The 20763-nt window shown below is 39.3% G+C and overlaps 4 protein-coding genes and 1 long non-coding RNA gene across 7 annotated transcripts; 3 read left to right on the top strand and 2 right to left on the bottom strand.

Annotated features, from left to right (window-relative positions):
• The first annotated feature begins 1069 nt into the window (after positions 1 to 1069).
• LOC137814142 (uncharacterized) lies at positions 1070 to 2193 on the top strand. The gene is made up of 2 exons (XR_011081608.1): positions 1070 to 1734; positions 1866 to 2193. It is a non-coding gene; the product is annotated as an uncharacterized LOC137814142 (long non-coding RNA).
• A 206-nt stretch (positions 2194 to 2399) lies between these two features.
• On the top strand, positions 2400 to 4468 carry LOC137814141 (uncharacterized). Its single transcript, XM_068616718.2, has one exon. The coding sequence runs from the start codon at positions 2605 to 2607 to the stop codon at positions 4297 to 4299; it is 1695 nt and encodes a 564-aa protein (XP_068472819.1). The 5' UTR covers positions 2400 to 2604; the 3' UTR covers positions 4300 to 4468.
• A 1336-nt stretch (positions 4469 to 5804) lies between these two features.
• LOC137814140 (Cation efflux family protein) lies at positions 5805 to 11632 on the bottom strand. Of its 3 annotated transcripts, none has more exons than XR_016521235.1 (10): positions 11079 to 11597; positions 10749 to 10857; positions 9813 to 9852; positions 8980 to 9056; positions 7255 to 7343; positions 7074 to 7143; positions 6908 to 6941; positions 6625 to 6775; positions 6335 to 6424; positions 5805 to 6030 (listed from the first exon to the last, which is right to left on the bottom strand). XR_016521235.1 is itself a non-coding variant. In XM_090302870.1 (10 exons), the coding sequence occupies exons 3-10, from the start codon at positions 9815 to 9817 to the stop codon at positions 5929 to 5931; spliced, it is 627 nt and encodes a 208-aa protein (XP_090158996.1). In that variant the 5' UTR covers positions 9818 to 9852; positions 10749 to 10857; positions 11079 to 11632; the 3' UTR covers positions 5805 to 5928. The 3 variants fall into 3 exon arrangements, 2 of the variants coding, with proteins under 2 accessions (XP_090158996.1, XP_068472817.1); XM_090302870.1 differs by having other exon boundaries at positions 6908 to 6946; positions 8980 to 9060; positions 11079 to 11632; XM_068616716.1 differs by having other exon boundaries at positions 6908 to 6946.
• Positions 11633 to 12180: 548 nt separating this feature from the next.
• On the top strand, positions 12181 to 16641 carry LOC137816020 (uncharacterized). The gene has a single exon (XM_068619122.2). The coding sequence runs from the start codon at positions 12181 to 12183 to the stop codon at positions 16639 to 16641; it is 4461 nt and encodes a 1486-aa protein (XP_068475223.2).
• Positions 16642 to 18020: 1379 nt separating this feature from the next.
• Positions 18021 to 20169, bottom strand: LOC137814139 (uncharacterized). Its single transcript, XM_068616715.2, has 2 exons — positions 19982 to 20169; positions 18021 to 19094 (listed from the first exon to the last, which is right to left on the bottom strand). Exons 1-2 carry the CDS (start codon positions 20133 to 20135, stop codon positions 18193 to 18195), a joined length of 1056 nt encoding a protein of 351 aa, XP_068472816.1. The 5' UTR covers positions 20136 to 20169; the 3' UTR covers positions 18021 to 18192.
• Positions 20170 to 20763: the final 594 nt, after the last annotated feature.

Below are 20763 nucleotides of genomic sequence, written 5' to 3'. Positions count from 1 at the left end.
TTAGTTGATTTATCCTACTCAAATTGGTGTTTAGATCCTTTATGTTATATGAGATATTTGAGAGACTAATGTTTGTTGATTCTTATTTAACGATTTGTCTAGATTTGAAAGAAGTGATGTGTTTTGTGCAGGTTTTTTGACTTCTATATCCTCATCGCAGGGTTGGTTTGATGGGTTTGGCACTTGGGTGTTTGGTTTACTTCTGTTTGCTGGCAAAGATTGAGTTTAATTGTTGGACTTTTGTGTCTTGTTTTGAGAATGTGTTCCTTTGGAGGGTTGATGTAATTATATATTGATGTGCTTTTGTATGTTAACGTGTCTGCTATATTGTAATGTATGTTTGATCCCCAGTTGGTTGGGTGATAAAAAATTTGTGTTGGGATTGTATAAGGAATGAGACATCCCCGAAGTATCTCATTTTATTTTATTTATTCTTTACTCATAAAAAAAATAATATACTAAAATTCTATACTTTATATGAGATATTAAAATTTACTCCATGGAAGATTACAGTAAGTAAACTGAAGTTTTTTAAACAAATGACGTCACATTGCTGATTTATAAGTTAAATAGATTTAAAAAATGCAATGTCATATTGTATGATGCGATATCCTCAATTGCACCTTGGATGTCAAACAATCATTTAATAATTTATATAATAGTCTTAGAAAACATATATAATATAGTATTAGAAAACAAATAAGAGTACTAGTCAATTTTTGACATGCTATAGAAGTAATTGAATAATATGTTTAGGATAAGGTATAAGTTATATGTATGAAAAAAATATTGAATATAAAAGTGATATTTGGAAGTAGTGGGCATGGTGTGGACTATGGATTATTATAAAGATGCAGAAAGAGAAAAGAAGGAAGCAAGAAAAGGTTCTCCTTTTGGTTTGTTGAGTTTGTCTATGGCCATCGTTGATCTGGGTGAGAGATACGCGTATCCAATGCTTAGATACGGGTCGCTCTCACCTAGGCTAGTGTTGCCCAAATTTATTCACTCCTCACTTTTCACTTCTTCACTGTCATCTCATCTTTCTGTCTCCAATCTTTCCTCCACACAACCATTAACCATGCTTTATACTTCTTTCTCGTACATCATTCTTGCTTTTATGTTTATCTATATATTTTGGCTTCTTATTTATTTGAATTATTGTGTTGTGTTTGTGAAGTGAGAGCTTGAATGAAGAAAAGGGGTAAGTTGAAATGAGTTGAAGTAAACTAAGCTTCAATTATATCAAATTGAACTGGTGTCCTCTTACTTTTATGACATGTCAATAGTTGGAGCATGTTTTGGATGTTTTGCTTATTGAATTGTTTTTTAAGATCATATAGATCTATGTAAATTCAACCTTTATGCTTGCTGTGTTTGCCTTCAAGAAAGTTGAACAAGAAAGTCTCAAGCACCTCCTAATCCTTAAGACAGGTTTTGCTAGGCTTGCAATTGGTTGTCTTCTCTGGTGGAAATATGTCTTCTTTGGATGTGATGTGCTATATTGTTGAAAGGAAATTGAGGGAATATGGATGTGGCATTTGCTATTAGAAAATGTCTATGGTGTGTAAAGTTTGGGGACAAATTCCAATTCACTGGCACCCTTTTATGCTTTGGTGGAAGAAGAAACTAAACAGACCACAGATTGTGAAGGTGGCTATGGCTGGACACTTGAATGTGGCCAATGCAAATGCTACTTCCATGGAGAAGGACTCTTTTTTTAAACAATTTCAGAAGGTGAAATCTATTTGGCAAAGCAAGAAATGATGAGACACTTAGGCAAATTTGTTGACCTCCTCCCATATGTGTGTTGCTCTCTTTCAAAGCAGAGCTTTAAGGCTAATCTTTCTCTTCATCCTTTGTTTCAGAATATTGGAGAAATGATGCCAAAGATATTAAAGTAGATGAAACATGAAGAATTCTTAGCAATGAAAGAGGGAGGAACGTGACAACAAGGACATCACAGAAGACACACATAATAAGAACAGAACGCGAAGAGAAGGGAAGAAATAGTGTGCTTCTTATTAAAGCCCACAACTGATTAGGAAGCAAACTATTTGTTATATACTTCATCTCCTATAATCTTTTAGTTTTTGATGGTACAAGTATTAATATGACAGGCTTTTGTTATTTTCCAAAATATTTTATTGACTTTAATTGTTTTTAATATCTTAAATAATATATTTATTGATTTAATTTATTGGTCAGACAACACTGGGTAAAGTTAAATTGTCAGAGAGCCTAAAATATCAGTATGTTAATTGTTATAAAAAATAGACCAGATGGAAAACTTTACAATATCTAACTTAATAAAAAAATATTTAGCATGAAATGTGTTGATTGGAGAAGGTTCATCATCAGTTGAAGTCTCTTACTTTGGAGGTGAAACCAGAAGCCTTTCCTTTCTTTAGTGGGAAATTCCTTGTGTTTTTTAGTGGGTTAAAACAAGAATAAGTATATCTGTCTATGTTACCTTTGATGTCTTATCAATGAAGCAAAGCTTATAAGAGACTTCCTCCCTCACAAACTGTAACCAAACGCCAAAGAATCATATTTAAATATTAATGTTCAAAAACAAAAGCAGAAGATCATCCAGAATTTCAAAGCATGGAGAAGATGGAACATTTCAGCCATATCCACCCTCTTTTGTTAAAGCAGGAAAAGAGAAATAACAACAACCGAGTCCTTTGCTCAGGTTGTGAAAACCCAATTTCAGGTCCTGTTTTCAGCTGCGAGCAATGCAACTATAACCTTCACAAAACATGCGCAGAAATGCCACGCCATGTGAAACACCCACTTCACCCTGAACACCCCCTTGTTCTCCTTTCCACTTCCCCTTATGAGGGACGCTACGTATGTGATTCCTGTAGAGGCATCTTCCAAAACTTCGTGTACCATTGTTATATCTGCAGTTATGACCTTGATGTGTCATGTGCTTCTCAGTGCAACCCTGATGATGGCCATAAGCACGAGTTCATGTCAGTGACAAATCCACAATCGTTTGTTTGTTATGCTTGTGGCTTGCAAGGAAACGAGGGTCTCGCTTGCCTATGCTCCATTTGTCAGATTTGGGTTCATTCTAGCTGTGCTGAATTGCCTCTTGCTGTTAGAATAAAAAGCCATGACCACCCTTTGAAGCTCACTTATGCCCTTCATCACGTTTATGGTTTCTGGGGTAACATAACTTGTGGTGTTTGTAATGGAGCAATGAGTGCAGCTTTTGCGGGTTACTTTTGTTCAACGTGCACATTTCCCGTGCATTTGAAGTGTCTACAACAAGATTTAAGAGATGAGTGGGAGGCCGTAACAGAAGATGAAACTGGTGAATCCTTGGATATTGATTTTGCTTTCAGTTTCTTTGGGCATGAACATTTGTTGAAGTTGACGGACGAAGAGAGTGATCTGCGATATTCTGGTAAACTCTGTGATGGGTGTATCCAACCCATCATGCCACCTTTACTTTCTTGTGAAGAAGAAAATTGTGGCTTCATTTTGCACCAAAGTTGTGCTGGACTACCAAGAACAAAGCTACACCCCTTTCATGCACACCCTCTAACTCTTCTCCCCAAGGCACCAAATTATGATGGTATTTATAGGTGCGATGGATGCAAAAGATTGAGCAATGGTTTTGTGTATCGTTGTGATGAGTGTCAATTCGACCTTGATGTTTGTTGTGGTTCCCTTCAAGAGAGAATTGAACATGAAAGTCACATGCATCCCTTGCTCCTCAAGAAGACAACCGTTGGTAGGCAATGTAAAGGTTGTCAAAATTGGTCAAAGTATGTGTTTGTGTGTGATGTTTGTGAGGATTTTGCTATTGATTGTGGATGTGCTACTCTGCCGCTTAAGGCATGGCACATGTATGACAAGCATCCTCTAATTCTGAACTACTCTGCTGAAGAGGGTTTGAGGGAATATGAATGTGGCCTTTGCAATGAGAAAACTTGTCCGAAACAATGGTTTTATTACTGCGATGACTGTGATTCTGGTGCTCATCCTTATTGTGTTGAAGGCAAGTCTAGGCGTGTCAAGTTCGGAGGCAGTTTCCAATATGATGTTCACTCACACCCTCTTGCTTTGGTTGAAGAAACTGATCAAAACACTAAATGTGAAGCCTGTGGTGAATGCTGCAATGGCTGGACACTTGAATGTGACCAATGCAAAAGCTACTTTCACCGTGAAGGACAGTGCTTTTGGAAACAATTTAAGAAGAGCGCCAAGTATTTGGAGTTGTCAGGAGTTATGAGACACAGGTATGCAGCAAACGTGTTAGCCTCCACCCCCAATGTAACCACAAAGTGAGGACCTGAAGAAAAACCAAACGTCTGTGCAAGTACTTTATTTTAGGAGAAAAGTTTTATTGACACAGTAAAGTAAAAAACATCCATTTATAATAATATAATAATATTTTTAAATTAAAAGTAAAATAAAAATGAATAAAATATTAATTTATTAAGGTGTGAAGTATATATTTTTACTGTATTTTAGCTTGTGTTTGTTCTACGACTTGATATATATATATATATATATATATATATATATATATATATATATATATATTGTGTTTGGTTTGCAGTTACAAACCTGCAGTGTCCTTTCAGTGGAAAAAGGATAATTTCTTGTTTTTCATTAACTTTTATGATTCTGGGAACTTGCAAACCCAAAATGCTTTTACATATTTAACAAAAAAAATGAATATAAAAGCATAGTAAAAATTGCGAGAAGAAATACGTGATTTGCAATTGTATTATTATATATATGAACCAAAATATACATAAATCGAGTAGCTTATGTGGTGATTATAAATCAGTTGAATTTAGTTTGGAAAAGAATAAAATTTTAAAAATTCTAGCAAAGTTTAAAATACATTTAGTTCTAAAAAAATAATTCAAAATTCAAACATACTTAGAACGTAAAATAATTTTCAAACAAGATTTTCTTAATAAAATTGAAAAAAAAGAGTCATTAAACTGATATTTTGAATAAGAAAAGTTAAAAGAGCTATAATGAATGGGAGCAGAACAACATATACAAATTTATTTTGAAGACATCCGTAATACAGCCCTAACTTCTACGAAATTTTATTTACCAACCAAAGGATGCGAAATGAGTTTGGTTAAGCATCCTTCAACAAAAACAAAATAAAATAAAAAAACAATTCCAAAAAATATTTGAGGTTGGATATGTTCATTAAAGAATGTTAGGAAACTAAAATACATTCCAAATCAAATAGGTGGTACGCACTGGACATATATAAATATTTTTATACGCTTAAATATTATTAGAAAATTACTAAATAAAAATTAATTTTAAAATAAAAAATTATTAGTTTATTAGATACTATTTTAAAGATTAAAAAAATTATTAATATCTAAATTAATATAAATAGTTTTTAAATTGATATTTAATTAAGTACTTACGTTTTAGTTACGAATTATTTAGAATTATTCTAATAATTCTAAAGTTAATATCTAAAACTTTGTATATAATTAGATATCAAATTAAAAATTATTTTTTATAATAAAAATTAATTTAAATATTAATAATTTTTTTAGTTTCTAAAATAATATCTAATTTTTTCAATACAACAATTAATTATTTTTTATTATTTTTTGTTGATAAAGTAAAAAAAATTTAATGATCTTTTTAGTGAAAATATTTCTAAAATATTGTAAGAGCATCCACGAAATTTTCAAACATTTTCATATGCATCCCTTTTTATGTGAGATAACCTTTCTTAGTTTAAAGGAGCAGATATATTATACATATAACTAAGCTCGTGAAGTTTGACGGAAAAAACATGGCGGTTAAAAAGCAATAATCGCTTTAAATGAGAAATGTCATTACTGTCCTTTCCATCGGTGATAAACAATGAGAATAATGCGTATACAATCCTTAGTAATAACTATTAGCATAAAATTGAAAGGAGTCTCACGCATTATCAGTCTGCACCGTAAGGTCCTGCACGCCCAAATCATGGTATAGACCATGCACAAATTCTAGTATTGGCCGATCGTTTGTCCCTTCCTTTACCTGTCAGCATCACCCTCTAAATAGTCAATATTTACATTAAATCAACTAAATAAAAAGAAAAGAAAACATGCCACACTAACATAACCAAAATTTTAAAATAAAATTCAGGTCTCTCTGTACAACAGATAAACAACGATTCACTTGGGTACCGGCGTGAACAGGACAACGCGTAAGAGGATGTAAATCCGGACATATACTATTTATTATATCCTATTAATAAAAAACTTATCAAGTTTCAGTTTTTGGTTACCACTAGTTAATATACCAGTATTGACAAAGGATGGGAGAACAAATAATAAATTACCTGTACTATAAGTGAACCGATCACATGACCTGGCACTAATTCCCAGAAACGAACCTGGGAGACTTCCACTACATCTTCCCGAGCAGAAATCTGAACGGAACATACAATATGTAGAAGTGACACGTTGATGTATCAACAGGTAACAAATTAAAAATGCAAAACTTAAATAACAGACTAAAGTGAGCAAAGTGTATCTATCACCACGGCCCCAAGATCAAAAAATAAATTGAAACTTAAATATCATTTAACAAGTGGAGCAAAACACATTTTGCTCAAGAAAAAGTAACAACCTGTCTCAAGCATTTGTTCAAAGCAGTAGTTGGGATGCTCGGAGGTGCCATTTGGAGCAAGATACCACCAGTTGCCCTAAAGAGAGGCAGAACAAGCATAAAAACTGCAACAGAAACAAGTCCTAAACACAAGACTTCTGCATTCTGAACCCTATAATGAAGGAAACAGAAATAAGTCAAATTACAATATCTAAAGTGATAATGTTAGGAAACTGTCAATTGTTTTTTCACGTTTTCTTTATATCACACTAGATTATTAGACAGAAAATGAAATTATATTTACCTGATGGACAATAACCAGGATGCCAATATCAGACCTGCACTGAGAAACCATTAAAGTATGTAAGCTCGATAATAATTTGTACATAGGAAAGGAAATTCATTAGCATTGATAGGGTTTTACTATCATACACGTGCCCAACAACATGCATAAATCAAAGAATATCTACCTGCGAATGGAATCTGCAAGGACATGCAGGAAAACAGAGTGGTGATTCATATCTTCTGCATTTCTGTAAGCTACAAGACATTTTTCAGATGAAACATTTTATGATTAATTATTACAGGTCAAGGCTCAAAAGAGGGACAATGTTAAATCAAGTGAATTTGAGAACATCTAAGAAATACTACCAAGATTAATCCGAGCATAGTTTCTGAAGAACCATACACCAACGAGATTCACAAATAAATTGGTCACCGCAGAAACAATCAAGTAATGCCTACAAGAAGAACATAGTCAGCATAAATAAAAATTAGAAGGAAAAAAAAAGCAGTCATAATAAAAAAAAGGTCACAATTTAGACAAACAATTCCTTCCAATGCTAAAAGGGACACGATCTACAAATGTGATGAAGGCAGCAGCAAAATCTAGAATACATAAATTGGAAGATAGATGTCTCAAAGTCAATTGTAATTTTCAATAGGCATCCTTAAGAAACGTATTAATCAGGTTGTCTTCAATGGCCATTAGTTCTTGTGGATATTTCTGAAAGTCATTGTTGTTATTTAAGTTTTCTTTATGTTTATTAGAACAGGCACATTTATTTTGTCCTACTATTTTGATAAAGTTTGACTAGTTCTACATAAGTGACGTGATAAGCCAGCAATTCATCTCTTTCTCTTGGGTACAGTGAAAATATGGATGCAAGAGTAGGGTAGAGATACACCAAGAATATTATTTAGAACTCTAGACAAGGTGCCATGAAGATACAATTAACCACAGGCATATTCTAGAACACCAAAATTCTCTCCTCAATTAACTTCTAGTTCAGTTTTCTGCCTAACTACTCAGACCTGTCCTGTTTAACTAATAGGATCCTGTTCCACCTAGCTATTTCTTCCCCTCTAACTTCCTATTTAAACCCCTTGACATACCCTTTATTACTGAATACCTATTAGTCTAGGTTAAGTACCTAAGTTGCTCCTTATATTATCTCATCATCTATCATTAGTTTTTTTTAATTTTCTCAATAACAAATATTTGATCCCTTTCGAAGGAAGCATAGAACTTCCGCCTGGTCAACTCAACTGGTATTAGGGAAAAAAGAGAAACAAATATGAATGCAAGAGTAGGGTAGAGATACACCAAGAATATTATTCAGAACTCTAGACAAGGTGCTATGAAGATACAACTAACCACAGGCATATTCTAGAACACCAAACTTCTCTCCTCAATTAACTTCTAGTTCAGTTTTCTGCCTAACTACTCAGACCTGTCCTGTTTTACTAATAGGATCCGTTCCACCTAGCTATTTCTTCCCCTCTAACTTCCTATTTAAACCCCTTGACATACCCTTTATAACTGAATGCCTATCAGTCTAGGTTAAGTACCTAAGTTGCTCCTTATATTATTTCATCATCTGTCATTAGTTTTTTTAATTTTAACAAATATTTGATCCCTTTCGAAGGAAGCATAGAACTTCCGCCTGGTCAACTTCTCAACTATTCCAACAAATCCTAAATCCTAATATCACCAGACAGATACTGTTTAAAGCCCCATCAAAGCCATGGATAAACTCTTGAGCCCTCATAATGTGCACAAGCTAGCCATATCGCCACATACCCCACAGATCAATACCCCTATATTATAACCTTGGTTTTCTGAACAAACCCTGACTTTGCTATCTTAAATCCTGCCCCTAGTGCTTTCCTTCATCACAATATGGATAGAACATATCAATTATGACACCAATAGCAATCCTCTGCATGCATCAAATGGAACTCAGCTCAACAACAAAAAATTCAATTTTTACTTTGAAAATCATTTGGTCAATCTTTCTCCTGCTGGATATGTACAATATTTTATTGTAAGTAATAAAACACAGACAGACAACAGTTATTGTGTGTACAACTTACTTGTGCTCTGATTCATCTTGTATGAAGGCATGAAGTGCCTCAACTGCTAGGGAGAATGACATAAACAAAAGAAACAGCTGTCTACACAAGCAGCAGAAGAGCAAAATTAAATATGTTAGCGCATATAATGTACCAAATAGAAGAGAAAGAACGAAAGATGTTTAAAACAGGTCATTTAAAACAGTCACAGAAATTTCTTTTAGCCCCTTATACAAGTGATCATTCAAAGACTCAACAAATAAAATTCAAACCATGTATTATCCACTCTGCATTTGCTTAGGGTCTGTTTGAATAAACTTTTCTGTAAGCTCTTATAAGGGAAGAAAATAATAAGAAAATGAAATAATTTTTTCTATAAGTAAAATTAACTTTTACACTAATTAAATTAGCTTTTGAAAAAAGTTAACATGAGAGTTTCAAAATATTAGCTTATACATGAGCTAATTTTAGCTTACTTTATTTCATTTTTCTCTTTTAATTTTTCTTTTTGAAGTGTTGATGGAGAATTGGATCCAAACACATCCTTAGTCAAAAGATAGCTTTCAGCAACTCAATTCAGTTAAACATGGCAATCTAAAAATTTATTATGCAATATCATTAGCATTTTAAAGATTTTAAGAAAAATAACAAATTCTACAATAATATAAAAAAATTATTCTGTAGATATTTACATTAAGGATAAAAATTACATGTTACCTTGTCAAAAACCACACAAAGGAACCAAACCTGGTTAGAGATGAGCACCATAATCTCCACAGCTTCCTTTTACATGGTTATTAATTTTATTATAGAAGCATCATTTTAGTAAAGTAAAGGAAATAAGGAATACTTACGGCATTTGTAAATGCAGACAAGACTTCTAGCCTTTTATACCTGAAATTAAATCATATTAGTTAAAAATGTAGACAGGGTTGAAATGCTTAATAAAAAAGTAAATCGTAGTTCAAAAAATACCTACAGTATTACAAATGCTCATGTGCACACACAAGGAACAATTTATATTGAACATCATTATAATTATTTAAATTGACCATCAAGATTTATGTAAGCGCTGATCAGAGAAGAGGATTGGCGACAACATCAAGTTGAGAATGCATGGAAGGATTACTTTTATACACAGAAGGGGAAACTCAAAAGTTGAGGTGTTTGAGACAGCACACATGTTTTATTTAAATTGAGAAAAAGAAATCAACACAATAAATAAAGGAGATTTGATATCCTCCAAATAAAAATGTTCCTAATAATATAAGATTTGCTCCTTATTTTTATAATTATAACAGAAACTTTCACAATAAGTTTTTGACAGAACCAACTCTCAGTACAAGAACTCAGGAAAATAAAAGTTAAAAAAGAAACATATGAGCTAAAGGTACACTCTTCTGCCCACAAAACTAAGAAACGTCGGGTAGTAAAGAACTAACAAGTTCCCTTTAGCATATGGGAAAAAACAATCATATTTTGTATAGAATGTAGTCAATGAACAATTTTGCCATAGAAATTCACTCATACCTTACGAATTCTGCAATTTCATAAATGGCATAACTATACATGAAAATTTCCAAAACTAGTCATTACAATTATAACTCTAACAGTAACAAAAGCCTTATAGGGTATTGCCAGAAGAACTGTCCAAGCAACTACCTTCCTACAGTGCTACCTACTTTAGGCATCAAAATTCAGTTATACAATAAACTGTGTCACGTAATTAAGTAGAAACAACTAAAGGAGCACAGTTGACAAGTACATCGCAATAGATTAACAAATCTTACCCATAAGTATACTCTCGATCGGCCTTCTTCCTAGACGCAGCCATAACAAATAACGAAAATGTAAGAAGACCACATCCAAAAGTCAAGTGAACCGCATCAGACACCAAACCTGAAACGGCAAAGGCATACATCAAAACGTCAGCAGAGATTTGATTTCAAATTCGCTTTACATTAATCGTTACGCCAAAATCAGAGAGCGGTTTTGAAAAGTAAAATTAATTTCAATGCATCACGTACAAAGACTCGTGAAATCACGCATATATGTAATAAAAAGTAACGAGGATTTGAATTTGAAAATTTAATGAAAATTCAACGTTGATTGAATCTGACCTACGCGGCCTGTGAAGAGGCCAATGAGCAATTCAGCGGTGGAGTACGCGACATTGAGCGAGATCATCAGGAAGAGCCTTTTCATATACCTTTGGCCAGATCTAACGTTGCGGAAGACGGAGAAAACGAAGGAGGAGAAGGACGATTGGCGGAGCGAGGCGGAGGGCTTATCGTCACGCGCGGACCAGTAGAGGTGGTGGTGTAGGCCGTGTGCGGGAATGTCTATTGGCGTGTGAGGTTGTTGGAAGGAAGATTGGCGCGAAAAGGCGAATCGGCGATCGGTGGCACCGCCGAAGCCGAAATCGCCGTTGATGGATGTGAGAGACTCTCTGGCTTCCTCCATCTAGAAACCGGAAAATATCGACGGAGGAGAAAAAAAAAACAATGGAATTTGGTTAGGGATTTGAAGTTTAGGTTTGAAGAAGGATTGTAATATAGCTGCGAAGGGAAAACAACCAGATTTTGTTCTGTTACTCAAATTGAAACTTCCTTGTTCCAGGAAATGCCGCGATTGAAGTCAAAGTAAACTGTATTTTTATTTTTTTTTAATATTAAGCTACCTTGTACCGGTCGGCACTGGACGACCGCGTTGTTCGAAGTAAATTATCTAATTAAGCAAAGAACGTGGTTACACGTGGGACAAACGGTTACAATTCCCACTGAGCAACAAACACACGTGAGCACTCCCTGGATTTTCGGGAACACCCCCTAGATCCCAGGAAACCATCTAACACGACCCACGACCCAAGGACCACAAAACAGGTCGCAAACCACTAACGACCCGGAGGGCCCAAGCCCAAGGGGACATACAAAAGAAGAGAAAGAAAGAGAGAAAGGTATGTTTTTCAGATTATCAAGGATTCTCACTGAGAGAGATTACTGACTTGACCGTCGGAGCACAATCGCAGGTACCCCACCGACCGACCAAGGCACGCGAGGAAGAAGGAAACTCGAAGGACAGGACAACTAAGACTGAAGCAGACACCTTGTATCGACGTGGACCAACATTACTCAGTCCCCAATATCCATACAGGTATAATTGGCGCCCACCGTGGGGCCGAGTAATCATTATTCCCAGACCTAAAGATCCCAACGCTCGAAGATGGGCTCAACGGCAAACAACAACAATGATATCTCAGAAGAGCATAGGACAATACTCCAAACTCTCCAGGTTCAGATGCAGGAGTTACTCCAAAAAGGAGTCATCGACCAACTTCGCCAAGATGAAGAAAGGAAAAGACGAGAAGAGGAGCGCCAGCGGCACGCGGAAGAGATAGCCCAATTGAAAGAGCAGAACAAGAGATTGTTGGATAGACTCGAGCAATCTGAACGTGAAGGACATTCACGTGCGCCTTCCCCATCACCGTTCCAATCAGGAACGAAAACAATAGCCCAAACTATACCTCACACGTCACTCATTCAACACACCCATCAGAGTGTAAAGCCAGTAACCCCAAACAAGGTAACAAACCCGAAAGGCCATCCGTTCACTGATGACATCATAGCCACTCCTCTCCCTGACAAGTGGAGGGGCCTAACGATAAACCTTTATGACGGTTCCACAGACCCAGACGAACATCTGAATATATTTAGAACTCAAATGACCATTTACACAACCGACCGAACAGTATGGTGTAAAGTCTTCCCCACCTCTCTCAGGGAAGGCCCCCTTGGATGGTTTTCGGACCTTCCACCCAATTCCATTACAAGCTTCGACGCTTTGGAATTGAAGTTCACCACGCAATACGCCACAAGTAGACCTCATCGGACATCCTCCATGTCTCTTCTAAATGTCAAACAAGAAAGGGGAGAATCATTGAGAACATTCATGAACAGATTTAGCAAAGTGTGTATGAGCATTCGTAATCTTAATCCAGAAATAGCCATGCATCATTTGGTCTCGGCCATACTACCGGGAAGGTTCACTGAAAGCCTTATCAAACGACCTCCGTGCAATATGGATGAATTAAGAACAAGAGCGACAAAGTTCATGCAGATAGAAGAACATATTAACTATCATCGAAAAACTTATGCTGAGAACACGGACAAGAGCAAAGGGATTCGTCCCCCCACAGTACCGACCAACCGAGAACGACATCGCCCCAATAGGGGTCCCCGTTTCCACAACTACACTCCCTTGATTGTACCAAGGGGTAAGGTTCTCGACGAAGCACTGCAGATTGAATTGATTCCGGCATTGAGGCAATCACAAACTCCTCCCAATGCCGACACCAGTAAACGTTGCCAATACCATCGTAACTATGGCCACACGACCGAAGGATGCCAAGCACTGAAAGATAAAATTGAAGAGCTCGTCCAGGCCGGTCATCTCCGCAAGTTCGTGAAAACCACCATCACTGCACCCAGGTCACCCCAGCGTGATCATGATCCCCGTGAACGTTCGGGACGAAGAGACGACCGGACCCGCGACAACCACTATCGTTCAAACAGAAGAAAAAGAAGCGAAAGTCCGATCAGACGAACGAGGCCTAAAAGCGAAAGCCCTGAACGTAGAAGTCGAACTAAACAAAAAGTTCGCACAGTCATCAATACAATCGCTGGACCGGTGTCGCTCGGTCAGCCCCCTCAAGAAATTAATTACATTGCAGGTGGCTTTGCGGGTGGAGGATGCTCTGATTCAGCAAGGAAAAAACATTTGAGAGCAATTCAATCCGTTCATTCGACTTCCACACAACGCCGACCGCATATACCACCAATCACTTTCACTGACGAAGACTTCACAGCAATCGATCCATCTCAAGATGACCTCATGGTAATAACTGTGGAGATAGATAAATTTGCAATTGCAAAACTTTTGGTAGATCAGGGTAGCTCGGTCGACATCCTGTATTGGGAAACGTTTAAGAAGATGAAGATTCCAGAAGCAGAGATACAACCCTACAACGAGCAGATAGTTGGTTTCTCAGGGGAAAGAGTGGATACGAAAGGATTTATCGATCTATACACCACGTTCGGAGATGATTACCTCAGCAAGACCATCAACATACGATATCTACTCGTTAATGCCAATACATCGTACAATATTTTGCTCGGTCGACCATCTATCAACAAATTGAAAGCCATTGTCTCAACTCCTCATCTAGCTATGAAGTTCCCCTCGGTCAATGGAGATATAGCAACCGTGCATGTAGACCAGAAGACAGCGCGAGAATGTTATGTAGCTAGCCTGAAGGTGGAGCCGACCCGAAGGCTTTATACCACGTCAGCCGAACGGACCACAGAGCGAAGAGGTCGGTCAACAGAAAGACATCCTAGAGGGAGAGAATCTAGAAGACACTTGGTCGCTTTAGTCGATCTAGATCCTCGACTGGATGATCCCCGGATGGAAGCAGGGGAAGATCTTCAACCCATATTCCTTCGGGACAAAGACCGGAAAACATACATGGGAACATCTCTCAAACCAGACGACCGAGAGACGATCGGTAAAACATTAACAAAGAACGCTGATCTTTTCGCCTGGACGGCTGCAGACATGCCAGGGGTAAAATCAGATGTGATTACCCATCGATTGTCTGTTTATACAGAGGCCAGGCCGATCGCTCAAAAGAAAAGGAAACTAGGTGAAGAACGGCGCAAAGCCGCACGAGAAGAAACAGACAAGCTAATTCAAGCTGGTTTTATTCAAAAGGCCCACTATACGACATGGCTAGCCAATGTAGTGATGGTAAAAAAGACGAATGGAAAATGGAGAATGTGCGTAGACTACACAGACCTTAACAAGGCGTGCCCAAAGGACTCGTATCCCCTACCTACTATCGACCGTCTGGTCGACGGTGCAGCCGGTCATCAAATCCTAAGTTTCCTTGATGCTTATTCAAGTTACAATCAAATACAAATGTACCACCGTGATCGAGAAAAAACCGCGTTTAGAACAGATTCTGATAATTTCTTCTATGAAGTCATGCCGTTCGGCCTCAAGAATGCAGGAGCCACATACCAGCGACTCATGGATCACGTATTCCACGACATGATCGGTCGGAATGTAGAAGTATACGTTGACGACATCGTCGTCAAATCAGACTCTTGCGAACAACATGTTTCTGACTTAAAAGAGGTTTTTCAAGCCTTGCGTCAATACCGCATGCGTTTAAACCCGGAGAAGTGCGCGTTCGGCGTAGAAGGGGGGAAGTTCTTAGGCTTCATGCTCACACATCGGGGTATAGAGGCTAATCCAGAAAAATGCAAGGCAATCACCGAAATGCGAAGTCCCAACGGACTCAAAGAGATCCAGAGACTAGTCGGCCGTCTCACTTCGTTGTCTCGATTCGTACCTAAGCTTTCCGAACGAACGAGACCCATCATAAAACTTCTGAAGAAAACAACTAAATTTGAATGGACAGATGAATGTGAACAAAATTTCCAACAGTTAAAAGCATTTCTGGCGTCTCCACCGGTCATCCAGAAATCAAACCCACGGGAACCCATTGTGGTCTACCTCGCTGTCTCCAATGCAGCAGTAAGTTCCGTTCTAGTACAAGAAATTGAAGCAGAAGAACGTCCGGTATATTTTGTAAGTCGAGTCTTACACGACGCGGAAACCCGATATCAAATGGTCGAAAAAGTTGCCTTAGCTTTGATCATTACCGCACGACGGATGCGGATGTATTTCCAGAATCACAAGGTTATTGTTAAGACTAACTATCCCATTATGAAGATTCTCACTAAACCTGACCTCGCCGGACGAATGATAGGTTGGGCAGTCGAACTGTCAAAATTCCAAATTGAATACCAACCCAGGGGGGCTATCAAGTCCCAAGCCCTCGCCGACTTCACAGCAGAACTCACTCCCTATCCGGCCGAACGAACTTCCCAATGGACGCTATACGTAGATGGGTCATCAAACAGTCGTTCGTCCGGTGCGGGAGTTGTACTTGAAGGACCAGGGGAGATTGTTATCGAACAAGCCATGAAGTTTGAATTTAAAACTTCCAATAATCAAGCCGAATATGAAGCTATAATCGCAGGTCTGCATCTGGCGATTGAATTAGAGATAACAAATATAATTTGTAAGAGCGACTCCCGTCTAGTCGTCGGACAGCTTACAGGGGAATATGAGGTAAGAGAAACATTACTCCAACAGTATTTTCATTTCGTGAAAAATCTTCTAAACAGGTTCAAGGAAATCTCATTCCAACACGTACAGAGGGAAAATAACACTAGGGCGGACGCTCTATCGAGATTGGCTACCCTAAAAAAGAAAGGCGTCCATCGGTCGGCCATACATGTGACCCTTGCTAAACCGAGTGTTGGTACCGAAGAATGCATGGCGACCGACACGCAACCTAACTGGATGACCCCCATAATACAATATCTGACCGATGGTGTATGCGATCCACATTTGGAGAAAACGATGAAACTACAAGCCGCCCGATACGTACTCATTGGCCAAGATCTTTACAGGAGAGGGTACTCCCGTCCCCTCCTAAAATGCCTTGGTCCAGGAGCGCGGACTATGTCCGCCAAAATTCTGAGAGCTGGATACTACTGGCCGACCTTACGGGGAGACTGCACTGAATACGTTCAAAAGTGCGTGAAATGTTAAGAGTTCGGCACCTTATTACACCAAAAACCATAACACTTGCACTACATCCTATCCCCTTGGCCGTTCGTGAAATGGGGAATGGATATTATCGGACCTTTCACACCCGGAAAAGGGCAATGCAAGTTCCTACTGGTGGGTATAGATTACTTTACCAAATGGATTGAGGCTGAACCACTAACAGCCATCACCGCCCGGAACGTACAAAGCTTTGTGTGGAAAAACATTGTCTGCAGGTTCGGCCTACCTCAGATCATTATCACAGACAATGGTCGACAGTTCACCGACTGTGGGCTAGCTGAATTCTATGAGAAACTTCACATCAAACATATAACGAGTTCGGTCGAACACCCTCAAACCAACGGTCAGGCGGAAGCCGCCAACAAAGTTATTCTCAATGAGTTAAAGAAGAGACTTGGCCCGTCCAAGGGAAACTGGACTGAAGAATTGTTAGAGGTTCTGTGGGCTTATCGTTGTACTCCCCAGTCAACGACTCAAGAAACACCTTATAGCCTGACGTACGGCACAGAAGCCATGATTCCGGTCGAAATCGGCGAGCCTTCACTACGCCGACAGACATTAGACCTAGACTTAAACAAGGAAAGTCTACTAGTCGGCCTCGACCTCATCAATGAATTAAGGGACAAATGCAAGATAAGGGAAGAAGCATGCAAGATACGAGCAGCACGAAGGTACAACTCGAAAGTGAAGCCACGAAGCTATCAGAAAGGAGATCTAGTTTGGCGCATGCGCAGCGACGCCCGGAAGGACGGAGGAAAGTTTTCAAGCAATTGGGAAGGTCCGTTCCGCATCTCCGACACAGCAACAGGAGGAGCTTATTACTTAGAATATTTGTCAGGAAAATCTATACCGAGAACGTGGAATGCCACGCATCTCAAATTCTATTACAGTTGATGAATGAACTTAGTGCACTCTTTCCTCGCTCGGTAGTTTTATCCCTAAGGAGGGTTTTCTACCGAGAAGGTTTTAACGAGGCACTTTAAATTACCAACCTTGGTCAGAAATTAATTAATTCATTAACCGTTCGTTCGGCCAGAATATATAACTAGAGTTATCCGAATTATAACTTAAACGTTATTCACCAACCTTGGTCAGGAATTCAATTATTAATAAACCGTTCGTTCGGCCAGGATATATAACTAAAGTTATCCGAATTATAACTTCAACGTTATTCACCAACCTTGGTCAGGAATTCAATTATTAATAAACCGTTCGTTCGGTCAGAATATATAACTAGAGTTATCCGAATTATAACTTAAACGTTATTCACCAACCTTGGTCAGGAATTCAATTATTAATAAACCGTTCGTTCGGTCAGAATATATAACTAGAGTTATCCGAATTGTAACTTAAACGTTATCTACCAAACTTGGTCAGAACATACAATTAGTAACTTAAGTGTCGTCCGGGCGCATAACTTCGAATACTGACATGATATGTTCAAAAACAATAGAAGTGCGCGGAAAAAAGCAAGAACTAAAAGCAGTTAAATTGTTCAAACGCCCACAACCCGGGTCCAGATATTTTCACAAATTATACTATCTCGATGGCTTCATCCTGCTGCGGAGCCTCCGACACAATTTCTTCACGATTCTGACGTTCGTCCTCCGCCCCTTCTGCCTCCTCACCCTCTTCGCCCCCAAGAGGTACTAGGCGGCCATCCACCACATCCATACCCGGGTCGTAGCGGTCATCATCAGTCGGCACACCATGAAAGAAAGCTACCTGACGAACGCCCTGATTAAAACTCTCTTCACTTACACGCAGCATAAAACTTTGGCATTGTTCGATTTCGGCGGTCAAAGACTTCTTTTCAACCATCAGACCATCTTTTTCTCTCTTTAAAAGATTTCGTTCGGTCGTCATTTCAGCCAAAGCGGTTTTCAATGCTTCTTGCTCTTCCTTCGCAAGTCGGATATCTTTCTCCCTCTCCCTTTGGCATTCTTCAACAGACTCCAAGGCTCTCTTCAAAGAAGTGGCCGAGTCGTCAAGCTTCCGCTTTAACTTTGGAATCACGACCGACTCAGCCCTCTTCAACTCCTCACCAATAGCATGGCTTACAACCGCTGCCCGACACTGAAGTTCTACCATTTCTGTAATAAGGTCCAAAGTCGGGACGGCAGCCAATATCCCCTCGTCCTCTGGTCGCAGATCAAATTGCATGGTGGGGGCAACTCGTATCCCAACTCCCAACATGCTGATGGGTTTGCCTCCAGAAGAAGAGCCCGCCTCGATTCTCGGCACCTTGGTCGGACGGCCCCTCTTCTTATTCGCAACTGGGGCAACAATAGCAGTCTCGGTCGGCTCCTCCCCGATGACAGCAATTGGAGATTTCGATTTCACACCAGCAATAGCAGCAACCTTGCTCTTCTTCGCTTGTCTTTTCAAGCTGTTCATGAACTTACTCAAACTTGGATCCATTGTTACGACAATATCTGCAAAACACACACAGTTAAATAAGTGTCAAATATCAAATCGAACTAGCGAAGGGCAAAGATGCTCACCGTTCAGATCTGCCCATTGCTTGGACGATCCATAGAGAGCTATCAGTTCCCGAGTGGGAAGTCTACACGGCAATTGGTTTATAATCATCAAAATCTCCTGATCAATAGGGGATAAAGATTCCCAAAATCGATTTTCAAGTGTGGCAGGTTTCTCGGTCCAATGAAAGGGAAATTTGGTAGTCCCATCAGCATTATAGAAAAGATCTCGGCCGTTCGGCTCCACAAAAACTTTAAAATAATAGTCTTTGAAATTTTTGTAAGAGGAGGTAAACGCAGCGAAACGCACATTACCCGGACGACTGGATAGGGATAACCAACCCACAGGATGGCTGGGATGAGTATTATAGTAGTACAAGAAGGACTCAGGAGTCGGCGTAAGGCCAAAAATTTGACAGATAACCCGGAAGGCTTGTAAAATGGCCCACGAGTTCGGATGTAGTTGGGTTGGTGCAACATTAAGTATCCGAAGGATATTCATGGTAAAATCATCAAAGGGGAAAGATACGTACAAATGAGAAAATAAAGTGCTATACACGAAGAAAAAGTCATGCGGAGCATTTTCCCGGCCGTGACACACACGGTCGGTGATACCGCATATATCGACATATAACGCCTCTGCCGGACAATCTGGTGTTAAAAAGTTTTTATGGACAGCAAGAAATTCATCTAATTTATCAGAGGACTTTATTTTACTAGGAATCCTAAGGACGGCAGGATCGACCCAGTCATACGTTGGGCCATCCGATGCCTGACTCGCACCGCGAGTCAAAGACGAACCCACAACACTAGAAGACCCCTCAGAAGAAGGCATGACTAACCTTGAATTGAAGAAGACACCGGCAACAAACTCAGCACCTGGCAAACGAAGCAAGCGACGTGAAACTCAGAGCAAGAGAAACGGAAAACCCTCAACTCCACAAATGAAGCACTATTTATAGGAGAAGCAAAACCCCTACGTTCGTCTAGCACCATTAGATCAAATCTAATCTAACGATCAAACACGCTCGGCATATGAAACGGGACGTAATCCCTACCATTCAATCGATCTAGATGTGACAGCATCCCCAAACGGCAACTCTGCCATGCGTCACATCTCTGCCACACATTAATGATGCCAGCTATCAAGCATTGTCTCAAAAACCCTCTGCGTCTCATACGACTCTTCGTCCTTCCATGACTTCGAGCCTGGGGGGCAAGTGTACCGGTCGGCACCGGACGACCGCGTTGTTCGAAGTAAATTATCTAATTAAGCAAAGAACGTGGTTACACGTGGGACAAACGGTTACAATTCCCACTGAGCAACAAACACACGTGAGCACTCCCTGGATTTTCGGGAACACCCCCTAGATCCCAGGAAACCATCTAACACGACCCACGACCCAAGGACCACAAAACAGGTCGCGAACCACTAACGACCCGGAGGGCCCAAGCCCAAGGGGACATACAAAAGAAGAGAAAGAAAGAGAGAAAGGTATGTTTTTCAGATTATCAAGGATTCTCACTGAGAGAGATTACTGACTTGAGCGTCGGAGCACAATCGCAGGTACCCCCACCGGCCGACCGAGGCACGCGAGGAAGAAGGAAACTCGAAGGACAGGAC

This window comes from Phaseolus vulgaris, chromosome 1, assembly GCF_051622355.1.
Source record: "Phaseolus vulgaris cultivar YP4 chromosome 1, ASM5162235v1, whole genome shotgun sequence".
NCBI lineage: Eukaryota > Viridiplantae > Streptophyta > Magnoliopsida > Fabales > Fabaceae > Phaseolus > Phaseolus vulgaris.
Note: the sequence above shows the minus strand (reverse complement) of the source record. Positions and strands in the feature narration are given on the sequence as shown.

Bases quoted from the DNA above. Each gene is read 5' to 3' on its own strand.
- LOC137814141 (XM_068616718.2), top strand. From the start codon at position 2,605: ATGGAGAAGATGGAACATTTCAGCCATATCCACCCTCTTTTGTTAAAG.
- LOC137814140 (XM_068616716.1), bottom strand. From the start codon at position 11,421: ATGGAGGAAGCCAGAGAGTCTCTCACATCCATCAACGGCGATTTCGGC. The intron at 9,853-10,748 runs GTAAGATTTGTT...ATTTAATTTCAG, and splicing joins GATCGAGAGTATACTTATGG to GTATAAAAGGCTAGAAGTCT. The intron at 6,947-7,073 runs GTAGATATTCTT...ATGGTTTCTCAG, and splicing joins CTTGCAGATTCCATTCGCAG to TGCAGGTCTGATATTGGCAT.
- LOC137816020 (XM_068619122.2), top strand. From the start codon at position 12,181: ATGGGCTCAACGGCAAACAACAACAATGATATCTCAGAAGAGCATAGG.
- LOC137814139 (XM_068616715.2), bottom strand. From the start codon at position 20,135: ATGGTGCTAGACGAACGTAGGGGTTTTGCTTCTCCTATAAATAGTGCT. The intron at 19,095-19,981 runs GTTAGTCATGCC...TGTGTTTTGCAG, and splicing joins GGTGTCTTCTTCAATTCAAG to ATATTGTCGTAACAATGGAT.